Source organism: Salvelinus namaycush, chromosome 32, assembly GCF_016432855.1.
Source record: "Salvelinus namaycush isolate Seneca chromosome 32, SaNama_1.0, whole genome shotgun sequence".
Lineage (NCBI taxonomy): Eukaryota > Metazoa > Chordata > Actinopteri > Salmoniformes > Salmonidae > Salvelinus > Salvelinus namaycush.
Window position 1 is genome coordinate 7881951 of NC_052338.1, and position 15452 is coordinate 7897402.

Genomic DNA, 15452 nt, shown 5'->3' on the forward strand with positions numbered 1-15452 from the left:
TCAATCAGTGTTGCTTCCTAAGTGGACAGTTTGATTTCACAGAAGTGTGATTGACTTGGAGTTACATTGTGTTGTTTAAGTGTTCCCTTTATTTTTTTGAGCAGTGTATATTACCCTGTTTGTATCTTTTGGAACAATGGTAGTGAAGTTTATTAAAATGATGTAGAATAGATGGGCCACCACAGATGTCACAGGCATCCACAGGTCTTGACCACCATGTTGCGATGCTTCTTTAGGATCACATTGTTGTTGTCGTCGTAGAAGAGTACAGAGATGGGACTGAGCTTGGTGGGTGCGCAGCACGCTTTGGGAACCTCATCTGGCTTCAAAAGATGAACCTACCATGAAAAAGGTCAGACTGACTTATTCATACATACACTTTGATATAATCAATGATAATATCCTGTTTATAAAAGAGATATGGATTATTATTATGCAGATGCTTCAGTGCTCTCCTACCTCAGTGGGATGTGGCTTTACCCCCCTTGTCTGAATGTGGTCAATATGTTTTAACCCGGGTTGTCTGTGCTTCACAAGACTTTATAGCCCACTGAGGCAAAGCCTAGACTTTCAAAAGTTCAACAACAACTTCCATGAAACAAGCTAAAACATTTCAATGGGCCATTGACCTAGCCAGTGACTTAAAAAAACAACATTGGGTCTTTTTATTTTATATTATACACACACAACATAGGAAAGCCTCTGGTGACAAAATAGGGTCAATAGAATTAGAATGATGACCAGGAATTGTATAGGATTCTAATGGTAACCATAGAGTTCCAAACTCATTTCTATGGCAACACAGCTGTCAATTTTGTAAACAACAATTTTCAAATATATGTGTTGCCATGAGACATCTAACCGTTAGAACATATCGGCGTTCTATTGAACGTTTTCTGTTCGAAAACAAGAACAACTTCAATTTGCTGTTCAACAACAACAAACTTGACTGATTTTTGAGACCTGAGATTGAAACATCGACTGGAAAATGCCTGGGTGCTTTTCAAGATTGACGGAGAGAGTGCGAGGACGTCGGCAACCTTCTGCGTCGACAGGTTGTTCAAATTCATTTGTGGGTTGTTTTTGTTGTGTTTTTCCGTTTTGCAGGGTTCGCGATCGTCGGGAGGTGGACAGCGACAGCGACTTGGAAGAGGGTATGTGGAGTTTTAAACTTCTTATTTTACCACATTCAACATTGACAATGTAATTTGTGAAATGTTGTGTATTTCTGTAATCCTGACTTGCAAGCTAACCTTAACTTTAGTAATTGTTGCTAAGCGATGCACTTTTGCTAGTAGTACTAGCTAGCGTACTACGTTTTACGTCCTAATAATTGTTTGTTTGTATTCCTTTTCCTCATTTTAGAATCAACTGTACTGGATGAGGTCCAGTTGGATGTGCCACCGCTGCCAGGTATCCTTCATGTCCAGGATGCTGCCATCATCCTTGAGGATGTGCCGACTATCCTTGAGGTACACTTTTCAGAAAGTTTTTGGTTTTATGTTTGAAAAGTATCCCACATATTCATTCTTAAAATCTTTGTTGTCTGCTTTAGGAGGCCACTGGTAATTGGCAGCTGATCCCGATTAGGTTCAGCCCTCTGTACTGTGGGCCTGTTGTGATCAGGGTAAGAGAACCACACAGAGTCACATCACCGTTACAATGTTTTCTGTTTCTAACCTGAATGTATTGTAATGTCACCCCCCTCTTGTGCAGAACAATGCCGGTCCGGTGGCTAAAGCTTGGAGAACTTTCCAGTTCATCAGCCCCATTATCACCTACATGCGTGGGGGATCCCAGGTATGTGTCTTTGTAACTACCTAGTCCTAATCTACATTGTCAGAGTCATGTGATCTTGATGGAAATGTGTTACAGCGATGGCTGATGTTGTTTTGTTGATGTTACTTGTTGTTTCTCTCCACAGCAGGTGGTGGTGAGGATGCACCATGTGAGTAGGGTTCGAGGCCTGGAGACTCAACTGGTGTGGGCCATCTCCAAGGAGACAGCCAGGCTTAGTCCAGAGGGCATCCCCTACTGTGCCACCAAGGTGCAGTCCGTCACTTGGATCCAGGTAAGATGTAAATACTACTGAAATAGTATTAGATTAGGCTTTTCTTCACTTATTCCATTTGGCCTTAACATGTCGTCTCTCTCTGTCAGTATGTGGCTGGCAGGGTGACCCAGTATGCATCTCACCTCCGCCACGAGACGTCTGTGCACGTGACGCTTGGCTGCTACCAGGTAAATAAAGGTTTTCCTATGTAGATAGAATACCAATTACTGGGCATTTTTCCATTAGATATGCTCTGTTTTCTAATAACGTGTGTGTGTGGTAAACAGGTGTATTGTGTGTGTTTTTGGAGCAGCAGACTGATGTTTCGGTGGTGTACGCCACTCTCCACATGGGGCTGGACGGGCTGTTCTCCTCCTCGGCGTGGTCGGAGGCTGCCTCCGTCTCTACGCCCACCAATCAGCAGTTCACTGAGCCAGAGCCTGAGGGCCACAACTGCTATGAGGTCAGATGTTAGACACACAGCTACACATTCTATTGACTTAAGTAGCATTAAGATCCTTCCATTGACCCATTGTTTGTCATGTCATTGCATTGGTCACTGATGTTGAATGTTTGTTCTGTTGTTGTAGGGCTGGGAGGAGGACCTGCTGCCTGAGGAGAGGGAGGTTCCTCTGCTAAAGTGAGTTCCTCTAAATGTCTGTGTAGTCTGGGCTTGTCAGATGCTGAAGGATAGTGGTCACCATGCTGTTATCCCCATTGACTCTAATGGTTGACATGCTCCATTCCCTCCCTCCCACAGCCTCTACCTTACCACCAAGAGAGTGGAGGACATCGCCCTGAGGCTCGTCTCCCTGCGCCAGGCCTTCACTGTGAGTGGACTCACTTTTATTTTTTCCCTCTGTGTCTTCTTGTTCTGTCTGTCTCCTAGAGGAAGATGGGTGTCTCACCCTAACTCTTCCCTCTTCTCTAGACACTGCTTGGTTCCACCCTGAGCAGGAACCATCTGTTTGTGGCGGGAAAGGTCCTAATGGGCGCACTGGTTCAGGCCCACCACATGGTAACTCACTAACTCATTATTCATTCAAGGGAAAGAGAGCATCCTCAGTGGGAAATGTGTTCTGTTCACTAACATCAATGTTCTTTGCTTTGTGATAGGACGAGGCCGAATTCATCCGGGCCTATAACGACTTTGTGGACTACCTGAGTGACCCCTCCAAGAAGATTGACATTGAGAGGGAGCTGGCTGAGGCAAAGGTGAGTTCATTAACTCTTTCATGTCTCACTTTGAGTTCTTCCACATGCATGTCTTTTATACATCACAGTATCTGATCTATTTGAAATCATTCCTATTTTCTTGTCCTAGATCCATCATGTTAACCTGATAGATGTCCTCTTTGAACTGGTGATGTTTGGGATGATGACAGCTCAGAAGTCCCTGATGGTGGTAATTAGCATCTCACTGGTACATGTTTCAATGTCTCTCTCTTGGCAATTTCACTTCAATTTCTCTTCTCCTCCTCTGTTTCCTTTAGCACCCTGGTGGGTTCATGGAGCGTCTGTACTCTCTCCTGTACTCCTTCCTGCCTGCTGCTGCCAGCATTGAGCCAAAGGCTGAGAGATACCTGCTGCTGCTCAATGTAAGAGTCAAGAGTTTACTTCCTTATTCGTAGTTGACTTTTTCCTGATTAACAGGGTTTCAATGACGTTTTACAGGGAGTAACTCTCATTGTCTCTTTCCTCTAGGTAAGCTAGTAACTCAGAGCCATTATCTATGTGTTGTGTGGTGTTCTCTTCAGGGTGGGCTGATGGCTCTGCTAGATGACATGTTTGGGCAGCAGCTGGCCTGGTACTTTAACCCAGTGTCTCTGGTCACTGAGCTCTCCAGACTCCTGGAGTACCACCTGGAGAACCTCATGGCCAGCATGTAGTCCTACTGCAGAGATCTGAAAGGCCACTCTCTCTCTCTCTCTCTCTCCGTCCATCTCTTTCTCTCTCCGTCCATCTCTCTCTCTCTCTGTCCATCTCTCTCTCTCTCTCTCAGGATTTGAGGACTTGAAGTGCTTCGTTGAACCGTGATTAGTTAACACCCATTAAATTAATGTATTCTCTTGTTTTCTCTCCCCACAGGATTCTTGTGACACTTTGCCACCTAACAGGGATCTAGACACTAATGCACTACATTACTTTGCACTGAATTTTATATTTTTAAATAAAATAACTAGTAGTTTAAAAGCATTTGTCTCTGTCTTTTCATTTACTTGATCATTTCATCACAATTTCCTCTTCCTGGAAATATGAGGCTAATATTACATGAACAATTATGCTTTATTCTTTAGATATGGAAATAAACAACGTTTAGTAGATTTACAGGTACTACAGGCCCACACTTTATGGCATTGTATTGTGATGTGTGAGTCTGCCATTGTAGACTTTGGGTATATTACTTTAAATTTGCCATATTTCCCATTAATGTCTGAGCCATTTACCGTCTTTCCCACTGAAACCAATGTTGGAGTTCAAGTGAGAGAGGGTGTAGTAGTGCATACTGACCACTAGTTGGATCATAGGTTGGTGGCGTTCATGCAGAACCCCAGAGGGTATAGGCATTCTCCATCACAGTAGAAGGAAGAGTAACCCGTAGGAGCCAGGACCCAGTCCTAATGGAGAGAATACCATAGAAATAGAATGACAAGATTAGATGAATGACTAGAACAGACTATATTTCTATCAGAAATACATACACTACAATGCACGTACTACACAAATGCCTTGCTTCCCTAAAAACACTAATTGTGTGTTATAGCAAATAAGGTGATACAATGTTAGCTCATGATATTATCTATTCAGTAGAATGAGTAGTTAAGGGAGACAGAAGCTTACCTTCCAGCCTATGCTCACATATAATTCATGTCTCTTACAAGCCTGACGCCCACTGTTGACGTGGCTGTGATCTGAAAGGGACCAAACAATATGTTTTGAGACAGGACAGACTGTAAAGCACACTTTGGATGCATTGGATTTACAATAAAGACGCAATTAAATGTAAACACAACTTTTTTTTTTTTTTTTTTTTTCTTTTTTTTTTTTGGGGTGGATCAGCTTAATATTGCGGAAAGAATGTTGCTTCCAATGTAATTGTCTGCATCATTTCCAATCCCCCATATTTTTTTGGGTAAATATATATATCCATACACGCATGCATACATATATACATACACATACCTATATAGACATACATACTTTTTTAAAGAATATACCTTTATTATTATTCCCCGCAACCCTACCACCGCTCCCCCAATTGGAGTAAACTAATAAACACTTCTGCTTTTACCTTCAATTTATACATCTTATACCTATTTTACAGACACAGACTACTTTATAATAGTTCTCTCTTGTTTGTTCTTAGTCCTTCCTCTATTTCTGTTGTCCATCCAATTTTATTTCCACTTGTAACTGTGCTATTTCACAAAAGCTCCGCACCTATACACATTTCACAGATCCCGTATGCCCTACATTGTTTATCTTGTTATTAGTCCCACCCTTCAGTTCCACTCAACCCTTCCCATCTATCTTCCAACATCATCCATTTCGGATTTTTATTTGCCATATATTTTTCAACTGTGCTGTGATGCTTCACAAAAGATTTGAACCTTTCTATTCTCATAGCTTCTACAGAATGTAAATTAAAAAGAAACATTTTTGCTAAAATAATTATTATATTATTGATTGATTGACTATGGCTTTTCAAATCCCCCAGTATTGCTATCTGTAGCGTTAGTTCTAGGCAAATGTTGCAATTCTTCAGCCATTCCTGGACCTGTGACCAAAAACGAGCTACATATGGACAATACCAAAATAAATGATCTAATGACTCTGCCTCCTCACAACAGAATCTGCAGAGCTGGGAAGATTGTATACCCCATATATATAACATTCTATTAGTTGCAAGAATTTTGTACAGTAATTTAAATTGAAAAATTCGAAGTTTTGAATCCGGCGTTGTTTTGCGTATCAATTCATAAACCATGTGCCATGGAATGGGTACATCGAAAATCTCTTCCCAACTATTTTGCAATTTATATGGCACAGCTGTCAGTTTTTTGGTCCTTAAATGAAATTGGTATATGTTTTTATTTATCACACTTTTCTTTAACCATTTATGTTCTTTAATACAGGGCCGACATACAAGTTCCTTACTTTTTTCCCCTTCTACTTGCCTCTTCCATTTTTGTGGTAATGCTGCAATTAATTGGTTGTAATTTTGGGTAGAGCAGACATTTCCATATGTCTGTGTTAGCTGCATGTGTGACATAACTCCACCAGTCCTATTTATGATATCATTCACAAAAATTATACCTTTTTTAAACATTTCTTCGATAAATACAGTTTTTTTATCAATTACTATATTTGAATTTAACCACAATATTTGTTGTACTATTTGTTCCGTCCTTTCAGGTGGATTAAACTGAAATTGCAACCAACTTTCTAAGGCTTGTTTAAAAAATAAGGATATTTTGGAGATTATTTCCTTTTCAAACAACCGAAAGTGAGCAGGTGTAATCTGAATAAAGGGAAAAAGGCCCTTCTTGAACATAGGATGAGACATTCGTACCAATTTACTAGAGAACCAGTTTGGATTTAAGTATAACTTTTGTATGACTGATGCCTTTAGTGAGAGGTCTAATGCTTTAATATTTAATAATTTCTGCCCTCCGAATTCATATTCGTTATATAAATAGGCCCTTTTAATTTTATCTGGCTTGCCGTTCCAAATAAAATGGAATATTTTTTGTTCATATAATTTAAAAAGCAGGTCACTAGGTGTAGGCAAAACCATAAGCAAATAGGTAAACTGTGATATGACTAAAGAGTTAATCAGGGTGATTTTTCCACAAATAGACAAGTATTTTCCTTTCCATGGTAGCAAGATCTTATCTATTTTTGCTAACTTTCTATAAAAATTTATTGGAGTGAGATCATTTCTTTCTTTTGGGATTTTTATACCGAGTATGTCCACATCTCCGTCAGACCATTTAATTGGTAAACTACATGGCAATATAAAATGTGTATTTTTTAGTGATCCAATACGTAATATGGTACATTTATCATAATTTGGTTTTAATCCAGAGAGGATAGCAAAGGTATCTAGATCCTCTATGAGGCCGTGGAGAGACTCTAGTTGTGGTTTTAAAAGAAAACATGAATCATCAGCGTACAATGACACCTTAGTTTTTAAGCCACGGATTTCTAATCCATTAATATTAATGTTTGATCTAATTTTAACAGCTAACATTTCGATGGCAATAATAAATAGATATGCCGATAGTGGACAACCTTGTTTTACTCCTCTAGATAGTTTAAAACTTTCTGAGATGTAGCCATTATTTACTATTTTACACCTAGGGTTACTATACATAATTTTAACCCATTTTATAAGAGATTCCCCAAAATTGAAATATTCTAGGCATTTATATATAAACTCCAGTCGTACTTTATCAAAAGCCTTTTCAAAATCAGCTATGAAAACCAGACCTGGTGTCCCCGATATTTCATAGTGTTCTATTGTTTCCAGTACTTGCCTTATATTATCTCCAATGTATCGTCCATGTAAAAAACCTGTCTGATTAGGATGAATAATATCTGACAAAACTTTTTTTATTCTATGCGCCAAGCATTTTGCTAGGATTTTTGCATCACAACACTGAAGTGTAAGAGGTCTCCAATTTTTTAATTGGACTGGATCTTTATATATACCACTTGGGTCCTGTTTCAGTAATAACGATATCAGACCTTCTTGTTGCGTGTCTGATAATCTACCATTTATATAGGAGTGGTTAAAACAAGCTAATAATGGTCCTTTGAGTATATCAAAAAAAGTTTTGTATACTTCCACTGGTATGCCATCCAGCCCTGGAGTTTTCCCATCCTTAAAGGCCCCAATTGCATCAAGCAGTTCCTCCTCTGTAATTTGGCCTTCACATGAGTCTTTCTGTACAGATGTTAATTTTACATTATTAATAGGAAAAAAATCCATACAATTAGTTTCAGTTAGTGGAGATGGAGGAGCCTGAAACGAAAACTATATTTCTATCAGAAATACATACACTACAATGCACGTACTACACAAATGCCTTGCTTCCCTAAAAACACTAATTGTGTGTTATAGCAAATAAGGTGATACAATGTTAGCTCATGATATTATCTATTCAGTAGAATGAGTAGTTAAGGGAGACAGAAGCTTACCTTCCAGCCTATGCTCACATATAATTCATGTCTCTTACAAGCCTGACGCCCACTGTTGACGTGGCTGTGATCTGAAAGGGACCAAACAATATGTTTTGAGACAGGACAGACTGTAAAGCACACTTTGGATGCATTGGATTTACAATAAAGACGCAATTAAATGTAAACACAACTTAATTAATTTAGTAATTTGGATTAACTATGCCTTTAAACAAGCTTCACAACAAGACCTAAAACCAGTGTTGTCCCCTGACCTTGTAGGACCTCACCATGTATACTGGGCAGGGGCAGGTCATATTTGGGCTCCCTCTTGCGCGGGATGGGTTTCAGGGCGCGTGGGGGGCGACAGGGGACCTGGCTGGCTCTGAAGAAGGTCAACATGAAGGGCAGTTTGCAGTGGGGGCCCCTTCGACCCACCAAGCCTACCCACCCAGCTGACAAGGACTGATAGAGAGAAAACTGTGTGTGCGTATGTTTGAGATATAATCGTGAGGTAAACCAAAAATAACATATCTCCATTTCTATGTATTTACTAAACAATTACATATACTATGACATTAGTGCTACTGCGCAGGTACTGGTGTTGTATTCTGAGTTATCTTGCCTCTTTATTCAAAGGCATAATAATCAAGACATCCATTTTGTGGGAAATAACCTCCCCATCTGCAGAGCATTTCCTGACCCTGACCATAGTATTAACTCTATGAGGCTCACCCTCCTCTGTCTCCACATAGAGACGAATGCCCAGGTTGCTGCGGGGGTGGAGGACGTGACAAATAAACTTGAAACGGGGGAATGTTTACTGGTTGCTCAGGAGGTAAAGTTGAATTCAGATGTGAGGAATACATTTGACTAGTTGTAGAAAATACTGGAGATCAATAAAAATAAGGTAAGGAGCAAGCACTGCGTGGATATTAAATGTGCCAAGCAGGTGCTGTATAGATTACAATATAATTTCTCTGACCCTTTGGAACAATGTAAACACTAAATACATTACAAGCGTATCAGAATGCAATTTCCAAAATGGAAGGCTTATTTATTGTTGAAGCTAATTATTCAAGGCTAGCTATCTGATCTTCATCTAAGCCACAACAGTTGACAAACACAGTGTGCTGAACTAATAACACACAAATTGTATTTTTCTTGTCTATATTGAATACATAATTTAAACATTCACAGTGTAGGTTGGAAAATGTGAACCCCAAGGCTAATGACTTCTCCAAAAGCCAATTGGAGTCAAGAGTCAGCTGACCTGGAGTCCAATCAATGAGACGAGATTGGAGATGCTGTTTAGAGCTGCCTTTCCCTATAAAAAAAACACTCACAAAATTTGAGCTCGCTATTCACAAGAATCCTTGCTTGATGTGAACCATGCCTCGAACAAAAGAGATCTCAGAAGACCAATAAAAAAATTGTTGACTTGCATAAAGCTGGAAAGGGTTACAAAAGTATCTCTAAAAGCCTTGATGTGGTCCCGTGTGGCTCAGTTGGTAGAGCATGGCGCTTGCAACGCCAGGGTTGTGGGTTCAATTCCCACGGGGGGACCAGGGTTCAATTCCCACGGGGGGACCAGGATGAATATGTATGATCTTTCCAATTTGTAAGTCGCTCTGGATAAGAGCGTCTGCTAAATGACTTAAATGTAAAATGTAAATGTTGATGTTCATCAGTCCACGGGAAGACAAATGGAGAAAGTTCAGCACTGCTGCTACTCTCCCTAGGAGTGGCTGTATGGGAAAGATGACTGCAAGAGCACAGTGCATTATGCTCAATGCGGTTATGAAGAATCCTAGACTGTCAGCTAAAGACTTACAGAAATCTCTGGAACATGTTAACATCTCTGTTGACGAGTCTACGATACGTAAAACACTAAACAAGAATTGTGTTCATGGGAGGACACCACGGAAAAAGCCACTGCTGTCCAAAAAAAACATTGCTGCACATCTAAAATGTTCGGCCAATCTGTTCACCAATTGAAGCTCAACAGAAGTTGCGTGATGCAACAGGACAACGACCCAAAACACAGAAGTAAATCAACAACAGAATGGCTTCAGAAGAAAATGCGCCTTCTGGAGTGGCCCAGTCAGTCCTGACCTCAACCTGATTGAGATGCTGTGGCATGACCTCAAGAGAGCGGTTCACACCAGACATCCCAACAATATTGCTGAACTGAAACAGTTTTGTAAAGAGGAATGGTCCAAAATTCTTCCTGACCGTTGTGCAGGTCTGATCCGCAACTACAGAAAACATTTGGTTGAGGTTATGGCTGCCAAAGCAGGGTCAACCAGTTATGAAATCCAAGGGTTCGCATACTTTTTCCACCCTGCAGTGTTAATGTTTACATGGTGTGTTCAATAAAGACATGAAAATGTATAATTCTTTGTGTGTTATTAGTTTAAACAGATCCGATCAAATTTTATGACCAAATTATGCAGAAATACAGGAAATTACAAAGTGTTCACATACTTTTTCTTGCCACTGTAGTTGATCACAAACTCAAGGAAGGCAAGAAGCCAGCAAATTCCTGTCCACTTTCCGAAGGTATTCACAATATTCTAATAATACAGGGGGTTAGGAAAGAAAACACTTGGCCTGGGGTAGTTCAGTGGTCTTGTGCTGTGGTGGAATGTCTCACCATTATGTTTGCACCAATCCAATGCTTTTAAATGCAAATGATGCAGGGTATCAGAACACAGCTTATTTCTTTCCCCACTTTCCCCAAAATCAATTTGTCCCCTCAATCACTCTTGCCACTTGCTTGCTTTCGGCAAGGCTATTTTCTTGCCTGTCGAAATTCTCCCCCCTCCCCTTCTATCTTGGGACTGCAAGGCCTGGCACTTCAGAATACCCATCCCTCAATCCCCCATCCCATCGTGCTTTTCCCTCTAATGGCATTTTCTACATTTATTTTTTTACACTTTTTCTGTTTTAGTTTTTTTAAAATGTAGGTACAGTAGTAATAATAAAATAATAACAATAAATAAAAAATGTGTACTCCGGGCAAAAAAGAAAGTTCAAATACATAAGTCAACATGAGTGCATATCCATAATCACAGTAAACTGTTTTAATAGAAAAAAAAGAAAAAAAAGTATAATAATATAATAAGCAAAATTATGACTGAATGTGCCTCTATGAAGAATCCCCTCCCCAATAGGTCCCTTCGCCCTCAATAGGACACCCCCAACACCACCATCCCCATCAACCTCCCCCCACCCCTCAACCACAAAACACAATAATCATAACAATAATAGAAATTAAAATAAATATATACATACACACATGTACAGTACATAAACATATTCACAGGAAACTCAACTTCTCTTATCTCTTTTCCTACATCAGATATGCAGGTGACATTTCCACATGGATGACAGCACATAATCAGCAAGACTGAGATGCTCTTCATCTGAGGGAATGCCTGCCCATTCTCAGATGTTAGATAATCCGAGATGATCATTCCAGCCCTTGTCAGCTCCAGATTTGACTACTTCAACTCACACCCTGCTGGAATCCCTGCATTCTCAGATTCCCCTCTGTTATTAATCTCTATATTGTAATCAATAGTGTTTCAAAATGCTGTACTTTTATTAACATATATGTTCAGATCATTCCTGAGAGAGAAGGGGGGTAATATCTCCAGACAGGTGTGTGGTGCCCTTCCTCACCCATGCCAACAAGATGTTACTTCTTGTGGGGTCTATGCCTTGAAAGTAAGTATGAGAGTATAAGTAATGTACAATTAACCTACTAAAAGTATACTGACTAAAAGGCAAAACAGAACTGTCAAATTATATTATAGCTGTGTCGTTGTATACTTGCAAATTAGAATCTTAAGTTTTACAATTTTGTTGGTGGAAACTGAAATGTCCATCAAATTTTTTCCCCAGTTTGCTGAATGTGTTCTGAAGGTATTAGGGCACAAGGTGAGACCCAGATGCAGATGGTTCGAATCCCAACAAAAACAGGTCAGAGTCCAGGAGGTACAGAGTGGCAGGCAGGCAGGCTCAAGGTCAGGCAGAAAGGTCAGGCAGGCAGGTTCAGAGTCCAGACAGGCAAGGGTCACAACCGGAAGGACTAGCAAAAACAGAGCAAAGTAAAAAGCAGGAGACCGGAATAACATGCTGGTTGACTTGACAAACTGGCGACAGACTAGCAGGGAACACAGGAGTTAGTATCCAGGGACTAATGAGGAAAACAGGTGACACCTGGATGTGGGTGGAGACAATCACAAAGACAGCTGAAACAGATCAGGGCGTGACAGAAGGAGGAGTCGTTGTCTTTTCAAATAGGGACAAAGATGTTAACATCATGAGAGAGGAAATAGCAGTCACTCTCCTCCAAAACACTGGTATGTTCAATTTCTGATTTAATATAATTCTCGTTAAAAAAAAACTTGAAATATCCATATAAATGTTATCTTTGATCCGCAAAAAAAAACACATGTATATAAATAATTTTGTTACAAGAAACCTATACTATTCCCTTGTTCGCTCAAAAAAATACATATAAAGATGTATAGACTACTTGACATTATGACTGATGACCTGAGCCATTATTGAGGTGGACAATAATTTGGAAGACACTAACGGGGTAGTTGCTGGTTCACTTCGAAAGGCATGTTCTTAGGAGTACGAATTTGTATAAGCAGTAATACTACCTCTAGAAATAGCATCTACTTTGTCTGATAATTAAATAATTGTAATTCAAGAAAATGTATTTAACGTTTTAAATATATTTACATTTTTTATCATAAATTTCAGATTGGTTGTGACCGCTGCCCACGATGGTTCCACCAGTCCTGTATGAAAATCCTCCAATGGTGGGATGGTTATGTCTGCGCTGCCTGTCAGTACTAGGTTAGGCTTGAGTTCCAGGCAACGGTATCACCTGAAACTTTCCATAAAAAGTGGACTAAATGTTCAGTCGAGCTGTTACAGCTTTCCAATATCTGTTTGTTATTGGTCTTTTTATATTTTATTTGTAATTATATCTTATGCAAAGATTGAAATTTGTATTTCTTATTTAATTTTGAAGTTTGTGATTTAATATTTATTTTTTTATATTTTATTTGTAATTATATCTTATGCAAAGATTGAAATTTGTATTTCTTATTTAATTTTGAAGTTTGTGATTTAATATTTATTTTCTAAAACATTTCAAAATGTTTCTAAAATAAAAGTTTGTTTCTTCATACTCTAATTTTGCTTTCTGTTGCAAACACTACTGGTCAACATAAGCTACCAAAATTATTCTGAAGTGTGCCAGGCCTATACTGTTCCCTGGTTTTGCAGTCCAAAGAACGAAGGGGGTGGGGGAGAATTTCGGCAGGCAAGAAAATAGCCATGCCGAACTCTTTCCCCCCCCCCGTTCTAATTTCCTTCATTTGACTTTGAGGCACACATCAGTCAAATACTTTCTATAGAACAAACTTTACGTCAGGATAGGCAGCCGAAATTAATAATTAATGTGTGTTGTGTTAGAGGGAGTAAAATGCAGGCAAGCATTAAACATTTCAGAACAACTGCTAGTCTAATAAGACATTGGTGAGATGACGAATTTTGACAAAGATGTATTTATAAACTAATTCAAACCGAAAACTGCAGACATTACTAGTGCCCCCCCCCCCCCCCCGCGCGCGATCAAACCGACATAAACCGACATAAAAAATAAAATGAAACGCAGCCTAACGAGATCAGAAATCTAAACTAGCAAGCAAGTCGCAGCAATGAAGAATTGAATTGGCAGGGGGGAGCTGTTCGGTACAACACCGGAAGAGTAATCTTTTCTGGAATGGTCTGCCTATCCATGTGAGAGACGCAGTTTCGGTCTCGACCTTTAAGTCTTTATTGAAGACTCGTCTCTTCAGCAGGTCCTATAATTGAGTGTAGTCTGGCCCAGGGGTGTGAAGGTGAACGGAAATGCACTGGAGCGACGAACTACAATTTCAGCCTCTGCCTGGCCGGTTCCCCTCTCTCCACTGGGATTCTCTGCCTCTAACCCTATTACGCCCATTTAAAATTAGATAGATATTGATGCAGATAGAATAAGCTTTTTGTTGAACATACTGAAGTATGTCTATAAAAATAAAATATTTTTTGTGACATTTTAGTTTAGAACATAGCACCATCTTTTCCTTCAGTACTTGGTTGCTTTTTGAGCTTCACATCAGCGTAGACTACTCCTTCAGACATACTTTGTAAGCAATTGTAAGTGTATGTCTTTCAGTGGGTCGAGATGGTTACTGATCCTAAAAACTCATACTAGACACTTGAGGGACAGAGTTCTGCAATGACAAAGACTTCTCTTTTCTCTGTTAGTGGCATTCATTCAACTAACATAAATTAGCTATCACTATTTACCTTTATTTAACTAGGCAAGTCAGTTATGAACAAAAAAATCTTATTTTCAATGACAGCTTAGGAACAGTGGGTTAACTGCCTTGTTCAGGGGCAGAACGACAGATTTGTACCTTGTCGGCTCAGGGATTCGATCTTGCAACCTTTCGGTTACTAGTCCAACGCTCTAACCACTAGGCTACCTGCCACCCCATTAATTATTAAGCCTATTCGTATCATTGGTCATCGTTTACATCCACACAGCTCTTTCTCTTATAGACATGTAGCTGAGGTAATCTGATTAGTTTGATGAATAGTATGTTTCTCTTTTTTGCTTCTAAAAGCATCTTAATTTAGAGAAAGACTGTGGTTTTGATAGAAGTTTGTTGGTTTTCTTGTTAGTTGGAAAATTATTATTTGAACAACCTTTAATCAGGGGTTTGCCTACAAAATCAACCATTTACAGTTGAAATCGGAAGTTTACATATACTTAGGTTGGAGTCATTAAAACTCGTTTTTCAACCACTCCACAAATTTCTTGTTAAAAAACTATAGTTTTGGCAAGTCGGTTAGGACATCTACTTTGTGCATGACACAAGTAATTTTCCCAACAATTGTTTACAGAAAGATTATTTCACTTAATTCACTATCACAATTCCAGCGGGTCAGAAGTTTCATACACTAAATTGACTGTGCCTTAAACAGCTTGGAAAATTCCAGAAAATGATGTTATGGCTTTAGAAGCTTCTGATAGGCTAATTGACATAATTTGAGTCAATTGGAGGTGTACCTGTGGATGTATTTCAAGGCCAACCATCAAACTCAGTGCCTCTTTGCTTGACATCATGGGAAAATCAAA

General features: G+C 39.4%; 1 protein-coding gene across 1 annotated transcript; it reads left to right on the top strand.

Annotated features, from left to right (window-relative positions):
• Positions 1–217: 217 nt before the first annotated feature.
• Positions 218–4276, top strand: LOC120026795. Its single transcript, XM_038971512.1, has 14 exons — positions 218–352; positions 1108–1154; positions 1366–1472; positions 1556–1800; positions 1925–2071; positions 2161–2241; positions 2367–2516; positions 2644–2693; positions 2814–2883; positions 2985–3071; positions 3170–3268; positions 3378–3458; positions 3547–3651; positions 4142–4276. Exons 4-14 carry the CDS (start codon positions 1783–1785, stop codon positions 4274–4276), a joined length of 1023 nt encoding a protein of 340 aa, XP_038827440.1. The 5' UTR covers positions 218–352; positions 1108–1154; positions 1366–1472; positions 1556–1782.
• Positions 4277–15452: the final 11176 nt, after the last annotated feature.